The following is a 17,417-nucleotide window of genomic DNA, read 5'->3' as shown; positions in this document are numbered from 1 at the left end:
AAAGTAAACTTATACCCAACGGGAAACCATCTCATGTACTACACATGGAATTTTTGTATTGAGCCAGCATTGTAGAACTGTTCCCTAAAATTTCACAAAAGCCATATAACACTGACGACAATTATGTGGCTTCATTACTTCTGTTTTTGGCACATCACATCTGAATTTTATGTTTAGAAGTGTAGGATTACAAGTCTAAAATTATTACAAGTGCTTTACGACTGATAAAATAAATGAGTTGATATGAAAGATGCCTATATAGAAACTATTTTCCACCGGCGATGAATTTCTGCACAGTTTAAAGAAGTTGTATTTTGTTTACAAGTGGAACGCTACTAATATGAAACCATAACAAATGCTATTGAAACTCGTATCATTGTCAAAACCCACTCGTTTTCACTACCCTCGCTTATTATGCGGGTACCCAACTTCGCTGACGCGCCTGTTCCCTTCAGACGCACCACCTCACTAACTCTCGGGCCCTACAGTTTCGCTCTGCTATGACTCGGTTATGGGGCGTTTACACTTAGTCGATTTGCGTTCGATTCAGTTGAATTGACGTCACTTTCAACTTAATCGACCATGTAAACGGGACTTCAACTTAATCGCTCGTTGATCAAAGGCGACTAATCGACTGGCAACTGAATTGAAAGACGTTCTATTTTCTGTGGTTGAAATAATTGAACACATCCATCGATCTGATTCGGCCTAGTTGCTCGATTTAGTGGCAAATGCAGTGAGTCGATTTAGTCGTGCGACTAAATCGATTTAGTAGTGCGACTAAATCGACCAAGTGTAAACGCCCCATTAGATAGCATTCGTGCTTTTTAGTGGCGACGTAGCGCAGGTTGTTTTGTGCTTTTTGGGCTGTAGTTTTTATGCATGCATCCGGACGCTGTATTTATACGCAAATCGTAAAAGAATTATAATTTTTCAACAATTACTTATGATACCCCCTTGAATTTTAACTATGCCATGAGGATATTTTTTTATGTCGCCCAGCATAAATCATTTAGAAAGCAATAAGAAGGTAATTAGTGAAAGAATTCTAATTTTTGAACAATTATTTCGAGTGGTGCTTCAAAAGTAAACCTGCACGCTTTTTTAAACATGTTACATTTTTTTTGGTATACAAATTGCACAATAATCACCTATTTTTATTATTTTAAAAGATGTAGCTAATTACACTTGTTCACAACTGTAGCATTCGGGCGGATACCTTCACTGCATACCTCCTCTAAGGTCTTTATTCTTGCATTTTTTTTAAATAATATAAATCATGCTACAAAAAATTATATTTTCGTATTACTATTAATACTATTTGTGCTTCCCTTGTCCAGGCAGCATTGTTTCGAAATTACAGCGAGAAATAAAGTTGAATGTCGTCAGGCGCTACTCTTTTCTGATTGGTAGTTGTATGTAAGTCGAGATGAAAATAGAAACTGTTTCTATTTCTTCCAAGTCAGGATCCAAATAAGGACAGAAGAAAATTTCAACCTGAACTAGTGGCAAGTTACTTCTCACACGATCGTTAAGTAAGGTCGTGAATTTTAGCTCGTGAATCGCAGCCTTACTTCAGTCCCGTCTGAGACACGCTTAAGACTGTGAATAGTGAAAGAGTATACACAACTGGAACTAAAGTCTGTACCAATTTTAAACAAAAACCCAATGAGAAGGAAATGCAAAGATGAAGAAGAAGAAGAAGAAGAAGAAAATCAGGACTTGAAGATACAAACACGGATAAATTCCTCTGCGGATTATAAATCACGCTGTTATTTTTATTCTAGGTTATTTACTCTGTCAGTTATAAGCAATTCTTGATACGTAGGGTACGCTTATATTTCAATATTATCAAATTACCAATTCGTTAATTCAAATAATCAGTTGAAGTAATTTCATATATAGTTTAAAAAGTTTAAGGTACAATATTATGTATAGGTTAAAGTTGTATGAGCAAGAAGAATCACTTGGTTGATTTCCAAAGTATGCTAAGCATAAATATCGGATATCTTATATGGAAGACCCAGATCCGCTCCTCTGTTTGTTGACAAATGTCAGAGCAATACCGTTAAGGATAGCGGTTTTTTAAAGGTGAATTTCGTGTGCCAAGATGATGGTACGTGCCCGTCCTTATCCAAGTTCCGATAAACCCTGCAGGGCCAAACCTATGTAATTAACTAAGTGAAAGAAACTAAACCAAAGCTAATCAAACCTAATTTAGCCTATTCATATGTAAGTGTTATGTTGAACAGCTGGGCATATATTCCGAAGTTGGTCGTCCGCCTAGTTTATGGCTAAAAGCATAGTAATTGGTTTCTTTGTGTTCCAAAGTTTAATATTTAATTCAAATAGTATTGCCGATCGAGCGTTACCGATTGAACGCGAGTTAGATCCCCACAGAGCACGTTGTTTTCTGTCTTTATTACAGTTTAATGGGAAGAGGAACCTGTGGTCTAAAACCTTGCCGCCATATTAGTTATGTTACTTACCGTTACATTGACAAGTATAAATTTCTACACATTTCTTTACAATTATTTATTTACCGCATTTTTTACATTTTTTTATAGATTTATTAAGCCATATGACTTTTACTTCAATAGATTTTCCTGAATATCACTAACCATGTTTACAAAGCAAAAGCTCGTTGCATTCCCATAATGTCTCATATAACCTCCCTGCTGAACGGGATGCTAAACTAAAATCAAATGTAAATACATGGATTTATTATTATTATTATTATTATTATTATTATTATTATTATTATTATTATTATTATTATTATTATAACATTCGCTCAGCCAAGTAACTCTTAGCCGGTGCCTTGAGCATACCAAACCGGCGAGGTATCATCATTGGGAATGTTTATTTTGTATATATATATATATATACTTATCCTTTATTTCATAACTAAATGAGAAAGGGAGAAAAAAGGGAAAGGGAAGGGAAGGTCAGGGACAACCACAGATAGATTGATAAATAAAAACAAAACAAAGCAAAAAGTAAACAAAACAATTAAGACTTAACGATATCTTGACTCTAGTTTTAAGATGTTACTATGTCACTAGTAACAGAACATGAATATTAAATTTTCACATTAAAAAGTAATAATAATTCATATCAGTGCTTTTTATTTCTGTCTAGATATTTTTCACACTTTAAATTCCATATCTCGGGGTATTTTTGTATTTCGTTAATGAATAGTTCAAAGCCCAGTTCTTCGCTTTCCATTTCTGCAGGCGCGGGAAAGTCTGCTCGTTTGGCTTCACTCATTGCCAGCAATGGTTTGCCAACCCGCTACACCTGTGCGGACTCGCTGCAAGCCAGCAGTCCGCGCAACTCAATTTTTGCCCGCTGCGGGTCCGCAGCAGACTCGCGTAGGAAGGTCTGCTCGTGTGACGTGAATGATAAGAACCAATGTATTTCCGGCTCGCGCGGGTCCGCAACAGAGCTTTCTGGTGCGGGCCCGCAGCAGACTTTTCTGCTCGTCTTTACCGAGACTAAGTAACTCTAAAACTTCCCGCATCACGCTGTTCTGAGTATATCTGTCGTGACCGGTGATTATATGACCGGCTCTAGTTTACACACTTTCGAGTGTTCGAATGTGACTGTATGAAGCATGTTGCCAGACAGGACATGCATAAGAAAGTATTGACAGGACTATCATCTTGAATAGGTGAACTCAGGGCTCATGAGAAAGTGAACTGCACCGAAATATGGGGTATAACGCTAAGATTTTTCGTAAAGCTCGTTGCTTTATGTCATTGATGTGTGCGGCAAAACAGTCCACGGCGTAAAGTTACCTACATCTGTAATTAGAAGGTTACTACGAAATCTAACCTCAAAGTATTTGTGACGGCGGCCATTTTGTTTTTCGCATGCAGCACTGAAATGCATCATTTTCAAGACTGCCAACATTGAAATTATGTTTCTTGAAGTCCGAACAGAAGAGAATGAGATTACCTTCACACCTGCATTACAAAGGAGCCCATGGGAGCCAGTTTTTGTACATTTGTCAGGAAATTATAGAACATCCTTAGGTGGACAATTCATGTACCCAGAGTGGAGGAAAGTAGGAATATTTTCAAAATTTTAACTAAGAACTCAATGGGGAAAGACTATTAAGAAGATTTAGGCGCAGGTGGGAGAGCGTGTATTAACGGATCTCGTAGAATAGGAATGCAAAATAGAAACCGGATTCATCACTTAGCTACAGACAGCAGTCAATGCAGAGCTTTTGTGATAGAGTTACTTAGACATCTAATAAGTATCGATATCTGTTTACAGCCTTTTAAAAATGTTATTTAAATGATTGTTGCAGACAAAATGCCTACTCGGAAGGAAACTCAGAGTTTGTATGAATTGGCGGTGAAAAGTTCAGTCGTATATTTCGTAGGTGATGAGGCCAGGAACTCCGATATGGATCCAGGAAATGGGATAACAAGTGTTGAAAGTGAATTAGAAAAGGAAAGGAGAGGATATGTTCAAACGAAATCAGTTGTAGATTTAAAGGAAAAGGTTAGATTGACTTCGAATGGAAATATTAAAATGGATCTACTTGATGAATACCGTAAGTATTAATTATTTATTTTTCTCAGTTTAAATACGATGATTATGGTCCAAGGCTAAGGGAATGATGATGATAATAATAAAAGAAGTGATAGAATGGAAAAGTAGGAGGAAACGGGAGAACTGAGAAAACCCATGCACACGGTGTTTGTCCACCATAAAGTCAACATAGCTTGAGGTGGAATTGAACAAGGCACCAGAGATAAGTGCTATATCTCTTTGTCAGTAAGTGTAAATTATATTGTTAAGGTATACAGAAGTAATATAGAGAACTCAATGTTTACATTCTAACGAAATGTTCGTACAACTGCCATTCAAAAAATTGCTCTGGTGTAAACCACAAACAAGAAACGATGTACACAAAGAATCTATTGTAGAAAAGTTGCATACTTTATTTTAATACATCCTAACTCTTTTGCATACACATTTGAGCACTTAACCAGTTTTGCTATACCATCATTGTACGGTCTTCTCGGGGTTCTCCCAGTTTCTTAATTCCACCAATTGCATGTATTTCCCATCATCACCGTCTCCTTTAGTCTAGCCGGCATAACCGTGCAAGGTAAAACTCTCAGATTTCCCAACAAAATCTCGTATATTTTAAAAGCTAATAAAACAAAAGCAATTGCACATAGAAACAAGTTTATTCAAAAATATAAAATTGTAAAAAGTTTGTAATAATATTGTTCTGATTTGAATTAAGTCTGTTGTGTTGTGAGTTAAAATGACAACTGACAATATCCAATTAGATCCCCCACTTTTTTGCTTAGCTGTAGTGCTGTCAGTGAAGAGGAGAGAGGAATGGAGTCGTGAGCTCACGATGCTCTGTCCGTTTTCAGTCATCATTACGGTTTGGCTAGGGGCTCATTGAGCTTACGCTAGAAATGTTTTTCAAAAGCAACAATTATGTGATGGTAGTGCCAAGTGACTTCTGCTTAAAGTTTGTTATTCCGCGCAATGGAAATCTTATAGTGGGTCGAGTAGTTCCGGACAACGAGTTCAGCCCTGAACAAAATTATAATCTGTCCGACATAAAAGTCCTCGTACGTCTGAGAATATTGAAGTTGCGGAACAGTTTCCTTTCTAGTATTCAAAGCAGAAAGTGATAATTGGAAACAGAAAGTGATAAGTGTTTTGGATGGGTGATTTATTTTTCACATAATTATACTGTGGAAGATTTCAGGTAAATTGTTTGATTTAAGTGGCACTTGGAGAATTTAACAAGAGATATTTCTGTTGAATCAAAATTTGCCACACTTACCTTTAAATGCGGAATAATTTTTGTTTTGTTTGTACTCTTTGGTTTTTGATTAAAACTTTATCATTTAAGTGGCCATTTTCAATTGTCTATTTGAATAGAGAAGCCAATTCCGCACTTGCAATAACGGTATTATTATATCATACAACAAGCTTGGAACAAAGCGACCTACGTGTTCATTAATCTTGTAACATATTAAATCATATATAAATTATATAAATAACTGTTGATGTCATTTCAGCTACCATGATTGTGGAAGATCTATTCCTCCATGCATTATCATCTCAAAAGGATTTATTCTGGAGAGACGAGTTCAAAGTTTTTCTCACACCGAGAATACGTTGGGCATTTATTAAATGGGACGAAAACCTTGTGAATTTGGTTCAGAATAAATGCACAGTAAGTAACTGCCGTACTTATGTTCTGTACATCTTAAGTGTTCCTTACTTTAAGAAATGATGGACTAAATATTGAAATTTGAACACACTACCAATTGACGTTATTTAATTATATGAACCCAAACCTAGCGTCTTGCTCTTACTTTGGTGGCTTGAGTTCATCTTAAATTCCTTAGTGAGATTATTTAGCCCATTTGTTATCGTTATTTAAATGAACTGAGTTCCATTTGTCTTCCTTAACACTTTGAGTGCTGAGCTCTGAAGTGCAGGTTTTCCAAAGAATGCTTTGCTTTTTTGCAACATTGTAAAAACTATATCTGAAAATCTAGAAAAGCTAAAATAGTACAACATGCAACGTTTGAAAGTTTAAAGCTTGCTCTTTATTCTTCTGTATTCCAACCACAAAACCATTATAAATCACAAATAACATTTACACGTAGGCAAGAAAAATGAATGCGAATATGAGAATTATTACTATCTCAAAGTTATTTACTTGACATGCCTATCTGATATTTCTGTTGCTACATAGTGTGGATCATTCTCACAATCGTCCAATAACTCTCCTTCAAACAAACCACCATCACTGTCGTTCAATTCTACTTCTAAACTGAAGCGTATTGAAACGCCTGACAAGCTCTTTCTCGCTATTTTGATGGTCAAACAATACATGGTTTTTGAACCCTGGCGGCAACAAGGTATTAGTTACGATCTTCAAGCCATCTATTGACGAAATTCTGAACTACAAAGAAGAAGAGATATTTCAAAACTGCTAATTCGGTATAATAAAGAAGCAAAACCATTGAAATACATTTTCAATCAAATAACGTATAAATATGGAATCCATAGTCTACGAAACATCAACTACTCCGTAAAAATACGGAATTAGCACTCAAAGTGTTAAATATGTAAATTAAGTTTTGGTTCGTTTCCTTAAGGATAGGAATTAAACCCCCATTTCTCGCTCCCGCATCTGGACTAAGCACCATTTTTATCCTTACATACATGCAGTGGCGTATTTAGGGAGGTGGCTTCCGGGCTTAAGCCCCCCCGAAACCTTACTTAGTATAGTAAAGTAAATGAAATATCTTGCAGAATTTTCACATTTCCAGGAAAAGCCCCCCCCCCGAAGGTTAGCAAAGCCCCTCCCGAAACAAAATCGTAAATACGCCACTGCATACATGACACTAGATTTGCTTCACTTTCTTAACAGGATTAAGTGAGCCCTATTTCTTTTCTTTCTTCATTAAATTGAGAAGACCTGTCTTTTTTTTTTTTAATCTAGTTGAATCGAGAGTTTCTTCATTTTCTTAACGAGATTAATTGAACCCCATTTGTTTTACTATCCAGGTGAATTGGTCTCAGTTGTTTTTCTTTGGTAGATCAATTGAATCCTAGTTGTTTTTCTAACCCATCTCAGATAAGTTTCTTTTTTGTTAGAATTTAATCTCTTTTATTTCATTTATCTAAGTAAATAGAGTTCTGATTGATTTTCTTACCAGATGTACTGGATTTCCCGTGCTTCCCTTATGTTCAAAAATTGATTATAAAGCAGGAACGTGACGTGAGTACTACACGGGTGTTACCGCTCATTGCTCACTGAGAATAATTTATCGTAAGCTTAAGCAAAAACCACAGTACTAATAGTGATTAAAACATGAATACTGACGTTGCTGCACTAAAATTAATCATTGGATGACATGGGGAACTAAGGTTCCAAGGTTTAAGGATATTGTTAAACTATTGTAAGTTAAAGAAAAATCATGTAATAAGGAGGGTCGGCCACGACCTAACTTGAATAGTACCGTCTTAGTACATAGAAACTGTGTAAAAACTTTAGGGGAACCTTAATCAAATATATTAGCCATAATCGAGGATCTTCCGAATGCAATATAAGAATGTTCAAGCTTTCACCTGCATTCGCTCATTATGGTGTCTTCCCACTTGCGACAGTCCTATTAGCGACAGGAACTGTTAACTGTCCTATGAGCGACCGATTCGATCTATTAACTGCCCTATGAGTCACCGATTCGTTCATACTAAGATAATGGAAGAAGATAAGGTTCTCTCTTCTTTAACTTGTTTTATGCTAATGTGATTTAGAACCTAACAAAATGTACTATGAAAATTTCGCTCTAAATGAATTTAATACGTAAGATTGCTCTCATTATATTAACAATCTTTTATACGTTTTTCCTAATATTATATTTTTGAATTAATTTCTATGCATACATTGACTCTATCAAGGGAAAAACTAACTAAATATTTAGAGTAGCTCCGGCTTTGTCTATGATTCTAATATATTTAAAAATTTAATGTTAAAATGATACGGAGAATAAGTTTAGGTTGAATATGTTTATGGCATAAGAAAGAAATCAGAAAGAGGTATGGGCGCCCGAAGAAAATTTTCTAGGGAGGGGCATCTCCATGGTTGCTGTATCACGTCTGGTATATCTGGTATTTAATATACTTAGTTTGCTATATTACGTATACATTTTTGTGAGCCAGGGGGGGGGGCCACCAATGCTTTCCCATCGGGTGACCATGGAAAAAAAGTGTTCACCATTTGAGAATATCAAAGAAATCTAAAAACACGGTGTATTCGAAGAAATTGTTACACAAGTTACAAATCTCTCGCAGGACTTTACAGTTCGTCTAGTTATAAGGGATTATTTCAGATTGCTTCACGACAAGCTTTTATGTATAAGTCAAAACAAGGGAGGAAGGCAAATTAAGCAATTAGTTTACGTTTTAGTAGCTTACAATAAGGGGGACGGTAGTTTAAAGAGTTCGTTTACCTTTTGGATTGTTTTACCTTTAGGAATATACTTTTCATGGAAATATCCCTGTTGTCTCGTTAAGTTATTTGATATGTTTTATGTCAAACCTAACTCAAAATTAAAATAAGTTTTATTTGCACTTTCAGTAGAGGAAAAATATATTTGACGAACAGTATCACTGGCACGTACAAATTTCATACCAAGGTTGTTCGGGCATTAATAACGCCAGAGAAACGCATTAATAACGAATTAATATTTTACGAGAAGGAATCATATCATCTTCCATCATCTCAATGTAAATGAATCGGTCGCTCATAGGACAGACAACAGTTCCTGTCGCTAATAGGACTGTCGCTTCTGGGACTAATTCGCTCATTATTATTATTACTATTGATTTCAGAATCTCAAATGCTTGTGCTTCGAGAAGGAGAAACATATCCCTGTCAGTGTGTCCCAGATGATAAAACTGAAACGAAAGTACAAGATAATTGATTTTCACTCTGACTTTCTTCTGGAAAACAACGACTACTTACAACAGAAGATGCTGCAGTGGGTCATTGAAGAAAGGGAAAGATGTAGAATACATCACGTATCTCGGTATGTATCATTATTACATTGAAAGGAGATTTCGTTTATTATAATTTAGGCCAACTATGTTATAAAATAGAGGATCTGCCATATATGTACCTTCATCCTATTAACTCAATTAAGCCAATAAACAACCAAGCATCGACACGTCTACTCTCACTGATTGGCTACTCTCGTTTCCGCCATGAATGTTGGCTCAAAACATTGCAATCTTATTGGGCGGAGCGAGCGGAGTAGGGGTGGCGAATCTGTGAGGTACGGAATCACGATTTTGTTCTATAGGGCAGATCCTCTATTTTATAACATCCTTGGTTTAGGCAACCAAAGTTAACCTTTAACAGATAACCATGGAGACGAAAACAGTTGTCTTTTGTTTAAACCAATCGTAAGCAGAGTATTTGTAATTTGCTGCCATAAGAACTTGTGGAGTTATCAGATCTATTTAGTTTCCGCGTGTACGAAGGGGTATCGGAAAGTTTTAATTAATATCATGAACTAATAGAGACAGAGTTTTGGGTTTTTTGTCCTTTCTTAAGACATTTCTACATAGTCTTCGCGTAGAGTTATACATTTCCCACAATGGTTTTAGATCTCACAATTGTCGTCATTGTAGAACTCTGCATATTGAATAGAAATCCATTGTTCCACCTTCATCCATTATTACGTCTTCTCTGTTGACAAAATGAACACTGAAGTAAATTTTGATATGTGGGGACAAGAAGAAGTCGATTGATGCGAGATCAGGAGAATAGAGCGGGTGTGGAAATATTTAAAACCCTACACCTAACAACTTCCACAGACGATTCATGGGCGAGTGCATTGTGCACAAGAAGACGGATCCTTTCGGCGAGCATACCGCAATCTTTTTGCTTAACAGCAACTTTCTCACAAGTAAACAGTAGTATGTGCCAGTCACACTAGACACTTCTAAAGGTAGTCTTTAAAGATAACCACATGAGAGTCCTAGAAAATAGAGAGTATGATTTTAACAGCAGACTCTTGCACTTTTGCCTTTTGATGGAGAGGTGAGGAGAAGTCCTTCCACTTCTTATTCATCTCTTTTATCTCAAGATCATATACGTAGTTAGAACCAACATTTCTCCATAGTCGTCAGACGAGCAAAAACATCTTCCTCATCTTGCTCCAAGAGAATCAACAAGTGACTTGACATGTTTGTCTTTGAAGAGAAAAACAAACGCGAAACTCAACGTGCTGATGCCATAGACATGTGAAAAATCTCTTAAATATGTGAAACATTATCATAACTTGAGCCCACTTTGCTGCATGATGTTATGGGTCTTCCAGGTTCTGCTCTTCAATTTTGCCCATTGTGGGGCGGCCTCTCTGATTGATCAACCTCCAAGTGTTGGCTCATCTCTAAGGAATATGTGACCTGTTTGGAACTCCTCTTCCAACTCACGACAGTGTCATAGGATGGGCATTTACCATCATACTCAAAGGTCATTTCATCATGAATTTGCCGGGCACTGTAATCCTGGAAATATAGAAACTAAAATCATGATGAAATCATATTGTGCCTTACTGACAACTGATGATACATGTAAAAAAGTAAGTAAAATCCATGAATAATTTTCACCAAATCAAACATGTACGGTCTAGTGTCTACACAAGCAAATTCACTTAATAACTTCTGGAGACAATTAAAAATTTCCGATACTCCCTCGTACTTTACGGGACAATAATATCCTGGAACCTTCAAAGTTGTGAATGTTACGTTGTAATGTTGGCAACTTCGAATACACCAGTTTCTCTCTCACATGAAATTTGTCCAAGCTCAACTCTAGTCAGCTCGACTATAGTACTTTTACACTATTCTAAATTGTAAAAGTAAGGGAAACATCAGTTTTACTTGAAGGAACGAAAAAGTGTGTTCCTGCTACTTCTTGAACTATCTCTGATATCTATCTCAATTAAATGCAGATATGGTAAACAATAGCTATTTTCTGCTTGTAAGATTTAGAATTTTAGCGCCAGTTTGTAGCCTCTTTGCATTACGAAAATACAATAAGGAACGATTATAAATCTTCAATATGTGGGTAGTAAAATAATAGAAAAATATTAGCTGAATGAAAGGGGAAACCAAGTAAAAAACCAACAACTAATGCAAAGAAAATAACTACTATTTGCCGGGCGGTATTAAAGTGAATCACTTCGTGAAAACTACTCAATTTGCTATAAGTCACTGCCAAAGCCGCAGACAAAGTACTTATGTTCGAGATGATTGTCACGTCAACAGTGTTTATCTAGAAAACAAAATGCCTTAACAGTATAGCTTGCGAATAGTCTTCAACACCAACACAAGATAATATATCAGTTGAGCTTGCTGTCTTTATCTCCGAAACAAGATGTCATACCTGTTAAGCTTGAAAATAGTTTTTATCTCCAACACAAGATATCATCCCAGTTTAGGTTACAAATTGTCTTTTATCTCCAACACAGGATATCGTATCAGATTAGGTTGCAAATAATCTTTATCTCCGAAATAAGATGACATAACCGTTTATCTTGTAAATAGTCTTTATCATCATAGGATACCAAACACATGATATCATACCAGTTTTATTTGCAAACAGCCTTTATCTCCGAAACACAATGTCATACTTGTTTAGTTTGCAAATATTCTTTAACTCCAACACAGGATGTTACACCAGTTTACCTTGCAAACAGTCTTTATCTCCAACACAGAATGTCATACAAGTTTACCTTGCAAATATTCTTTATCTCCAACACAGGATATTATACTAGTTTAACTTGCAAATAGTCTTTATCTCCAACAGAGAATACCATACTAGTTTTAGTTGCAAATAGTCTTTACCTCCGAAACAAGATGTCATACCTATTTAGCTTGCAAATATTCTTTATCTCCAACACAGAATGTTATACTAGTTTACCTTGAAAATAGTCTTTATCTCCAACACAGAATGTTATACCAGTTTACCTTACAAATATTCTTTATCTCCAACACAGAATGTTATACCAGTTTACCTTACAAATAGTCTTTATCTCCAACACAGGATGTTACACCAGTTTACCTTGAAAATAGTCTTTATCTCCAACACAGAATGTCATACAAGTTTACCTTGCAAATATTCTTTATCTCCAACACAGAATGTTATACCAGTTTACCTTACAAATAGTCTTTATCTCCAACACAGGATGTTACACCAGTTTACCTTGCAAATAGTCTTTATCTCCAACACAGAATGTCATACAAGTTTACCTTGCAAATATTCTTTATCTCCAACACAGGATATTATACCAGTTTAACTTGCAAATAGTCTTTTATCTCCAACAGAGAATAACATACTAGTTTTAGTTGCAAATAGTCTTTACCTCCGAAACAAGATGTCATACCTATTTAGCTTGCAAATATTCTTTATCTCCAACACAGAATGTTATGCCAGTTTACCTTACAAATAGTCTTTATCTCCAACACAGAATGTTATACCAGTTTACCTTACAAATAGTCTTTATCTCCAACACAGGATGTTACACCAGTTTACCTTGCAAATAGTCTTTATCTCCAACACAGAATGTCATACAAGTTTACCTTGCAAATATTCTTTATCTCCAACACAGGATATTATACCAGTTTAACTTGCAAATAGTCTTTATCTCCAACAGAGAATACCATACTAGTTTTAGTTGCAAATAGTCTTTACCTCCGAAACAAGATGTCATACCTATTTAGCTTGCAAATATTCTTTATCTCCAACACAGAATGTTATACTAGTTTACCTTGAAAATAGTCTTTATCTCCAACACAGAATGTTATACCAGTTTACCTTACAAATATTCTTTATCTCCAACACAGAATGTTATACCAGTTTACCTTACAAATAGTCTTTATCTCCAACACAGGATGTTACACCAGTTTACCTTGAAAATAGTCTTTATCTCCAACACAGAATGTCATACAAGTTTACCTTGCAAATATTCTTTATCTCCAACACAGAATGTTATACCAGTTTACCTTACAAATAGTCTTTATCTCCAACACAGGATGTTACACCAGTTTACCTTGCAAATAGTCTTTATCTCCAACACAGAATGTCATACAAGTTTACCTTGCAAATATTCTTTATCTCCAACACAGGATATTATACCAGTTTAACTTGCAAATAGTCTTTTATCTCCAACAGAGAATAACATACTTGTTTTATTTGCAAATAGTCTTTACCTCCGAAACAAGATGTCATACCTATTTAGCTTGCAAATATTCTTTACCTCCAACACAGAATGTTATACCAGTTTACCTTGCAAATAGTCTTTATCTCCAACACAGGATATCATGCCAGTTTAGCTTGCAAATAGCTTTTATCTCTCAAAACAATATATCATATCTATTTAATTTGCATATAACTTATATCTCCAATACAAGATTTAATATCTGTTCAGAGCTCCCTCCTGGCTATATGGTTAGTGTACACGTCTTCGACGTGGAAGACACTGGTTCGATTCTCGGTGGAAGTTCATGCAGTTCGGTACGCGTTAAGTTCTAGGTCTATGTCTCATATAGCCTCGATGCTGGAAGGAACGCTGAACTCGAATGAACTAATTAATAACTGTTTAACATGCAATTAATCTTTACCTCCAATTCAAGGTGTCATCAAAAGTTTAAATCTTCTAGTAGATGCATAGCATCAGCACGTCTTCAGTCCTTAGAGAAGGTGATTAATTTTATCATAAAACGGAGTCTGTAAAAATTATATTTCCTGAACCATAGTCAACGAACATTTTATTGTTTTTATTGGAATTACTTGCTTTTTAGGCTTCCAAATAATGCTATCCATGAGTATAAGAATTCTTATTGAACGAGTCAGCCTTATAAAGGCAAACAGAAGCATCGTAAGTACAACTTAAGTTTGATTTAAGCTTCACAAGAAGCCTCACTGTACACTTTTCGGATATCTTTTATGTTGTAATCCTATCGAAATCTATTTTTCTTACAAGACTCTCGGTAGTTAAAAGTAGTTCAGCGTTCATAGATGAAAACTATAATAATACTTTCTAGAAAAACATTAATTTAAAAATAGAGCTTTACGTTTGTACTAACATTGAAAAAATAATGTTGTGTATATTTCAGAGCATTGCGATCAAGAAGCAGGTACCTAATGATGAAGATGAATGAGTATATGCAAACACGGACACCATGGATAGATACATTAATTATTGATAATTGTTTGTTAAAAACCAAAGATATCTGTGAAATACTGGACACTCTTCGGGAGCTTAAAATATTAGTTCATCACAAAGTACCCAAAGCATTGCATAAAATTTTCTTAGAAGAACGAAATCATCCTCCGGAATACAAACTGGTAAATATTGACATTCGAGAATCAGATATTCAACGGGGATGTGACTTGAGCGAAGCTGTGACTTTATGCCCACGGATAAAATACGTGAAGGTTGCCTTTGAGAGGCGAGGTTATAAGGTGTTAAAACCATTATTAGAGCTAAAAGAAATTTGTCAGCTACAAGTAAATTACGTCTGGGATGCGATGAGAAAGAAGATGCCGTACTTGTTCTCACTTGCTGTTGTACCTATCTTGAGGAAAATTGGAAACAAGTTAAAATATATAGATTTGGCGGGATTTTTAAACGTGGATCCGTATGTGATCGTCAACTTATGTCCGAACATTGAGTATTTAAACTTCCGAGAAAACTCTTACCTAGAAGTTGAAAGTGCATTTTGTGAGAAGCAACAAATGACTCGGCTGCGGACATTCCACCATTCCTGTCCATTCAGCTATGGGCAATTCTCAGAAGAATGGTTCCGCTTTGTGTGCTCCAGTCCAATGTTACAAGAAATCAGTTTCTCAGCCACTTACTTCACAACTGACGTCTTTGATTCTGTGTTTCTGAATCCTCAAAATTTCAAATATCTTAAACTAATTAGCTTCAATTGTGTTTCAGGGTTGACTCAAGAACACTTGGAACACCTTTTGATGCAACATAACCAACTGAAAGTATTGATTGTGGTCTCATGCAATAAAATTTCAGAAAAAGTTGCATTCCATATCATTGACTTGGTTCGGGAAAATAACTGGGACCTTCACGTCTCAATCAAACCATCTAATTCTGCTCCCATTACCATCTGAAAACATTGTTCAAAAACATTGTTTGTTGTTATTGTGTTAAATCTAGTTTGGGGGGAAAATGTTCAACAATACGTTATACGTTTAGATAAATTTATTTGCATTTGACAATGATTGTATTTAATATTTGCTTTCGTATTATTAACGTATGTTGATGCTGCTTAAAATGCTTTCAAATTAAAAGTTATTTCTTTTCTAAGAATTCAATGAGTTCGTATATTCAATATGAGTTACAGTACTTTGGTACACACACATACAGATCAAGGCCATCTAATTCTGCTCAAACTGAACAAAGTTATTCAAATGCATTGGTTGTTGTTATTGTCTTGAGTCAACCCTGTATGTGTGTGTACAAAAAAAATGTTCAGCATAACGTTATACCTTTAGATAAATTTGCACTGACACAAACAGCATTTAATATTTTATTTTGCACTAGTAAAATTTGATGCTGTTTAAAATAATTTCAAACTAAAAGTTATTTTTCCAACAATTTAATTGTTGATATTAACAATTGTTTATAGTGATTTGTAACCTTTCTAAAGGTTATTATAAGTCATCATTTAGAAAACTGTATTCATGAATAAACAGTGAGAATGTGAAATAGTTTTATTCTTAAATTATCTGGTGTTGCCATAGATGATTTTGGCAATAAAATATGATAATGACAGCCAAGGGCGCCGATTTCTCTGTAAATTTTGGGGAGGCATTCAGATGCAGAAGATATATATATATAAAGATTTTAAGACAAATTACACTCAAATTATGCCAAATATTGTATATTCACAAATACAGTAGGAGCCCACATGAGCTTTGGGGGGCCCGGGACCCTTCGACCCCCCCCCCCCAGGATCGGCGCCCTTGGTGACAGCCAAGGAACTAACTACTTACTCTATGGCCTATGGAACCCGGAGTTCAATGCCGCGTTCACAAAAGCTGTCCATTGACTTCTATCCTTAGCCAATTAGATTCAGTTTCTACAGGATTCCTATTTCTGCAAGATCCATCTTATATTGTCTTCCCATCTGCGCCTAGGTCTCCCTAAAGGTCGTTTCCCGATTGGACTTCCAGGTAAAACTTTGAAAGCGTTTCTATTTTCTTCCATTCTGGCTACATGATTCCTAGACCTACCCACCTGAGATTCCTAGACAGTCAACTAACTGAAAAGCTTATTAATGATGTGTAGTATTTCGTAATAGAAGAAACAATGTTTTATAACGAGCTCGAACATCTAAACATGTCTTCAAAATTGGTTGCAGTTTTTTTTAGTTATGAAGTGGTCTTTGTTCTCACAATTTAGAACTGAATGGGAGAAAGGCAAAATCCCGCAAATATGTAGGTCATAGGGTGATCAACATTACGAGTTTACCTCATCGGTCTAAAGCTCACTACACAAGTTTATACTAGCCCTCACCGCTGATCTAGTGGGTGCACCTTTGGTACACGTGGTCGAGAGTTTATTTCTAGACGGGAAAGTATTAAAGGAGTTTATTTACAGTTCCATTACCAAAATCCCCAGAAGGTAGACGATGACCAATAGTTGTAATAGAAAGTAGTCCTCAAGCCCTATCTAGAGGTACTGTTATTTTGGCCCTAAAGAATCAGGAAGTTGGTCAAAAAGAACAGCAAAGCTAAAAAGGGTCATTGGTGATTTAGAGCAGCTGAGAAGCTTTAGAAGTGAAATCACTATAGGAATAAGATCAGTGTGCAACCA

The 17,417-nt window shown here is 35.7% G+C and overlaps 1 protein-coding gene across 1 annotated transcript; it reads left to right on the top strand.

Moving 5' to 3' along the window:
- The first annotated feature begins 1,691 nt into the window (after positions 1-1,691).
- LOC145680196 (uncharacterized) lies at positions 1,692-16,280 on the top strand. The gene is made up of 5 exons (XM_081750452.1): positions 1,692-1,829; positions 4,319-4,567; positions 6,066-6,223; positions 9,400-9,596; positions 14,695-16,280. Exons 2-5 carry the CDS (start codon positions 4,324-4,326, stop codon positions 15,707-15,709), a joined length of 1,614 nt encoding a protein of 537 aa, XP_081606578.1. The 5' UTR covers positions 1,692-1,829; positions 4,319-4,323; the 3' UTR covers positions 15,710-16,280.
- Positions 16,281-17,417: the final 1,137 nt, after the last annotated feature.

This window comes from Thermobia domestica, chromosome 3, assembly GCF_964235325.1.
Source record: "Thermobia domestica chromosome 3, izTheDome1.hap1.1, whole genome shotgun sequence".
NCBI lineage: Eukaryota > Metazoa > Arthropoda > Insecta > Zygentoma > Lepismatidae > Thermobia > Thermobia domestica.
Note: the sequence above shows the minus strand (reverse complement) of the source record. Positions and strands in the feature narration are given on the sequence as shown.

Excerpts from the sequence above, each read along its gene's own strand:
- LOC145680196 (XM_081750452.1), top strand. The coding sequence starts at position 4,324 with ATGCCTACTCGGAAGGAAACTCAGAGTTTGTATGAATTGGCGGTGAAA. Across the intron at positions 6,224-9,399 it reads TGGTTCAGAATAAATGCACA|AATCTCAAATGCTTGTGCTT; the intron begins GTAAGTAACTGC and ends TATTGATTTCAG. Across the intron at positions 9,597-14,694 it reads AGAATACATCACGTATCTCG|AGCATTGCGATCAAGAAGCA; the intron begins GTATGTATCATT and ends TGTATATTTCAG.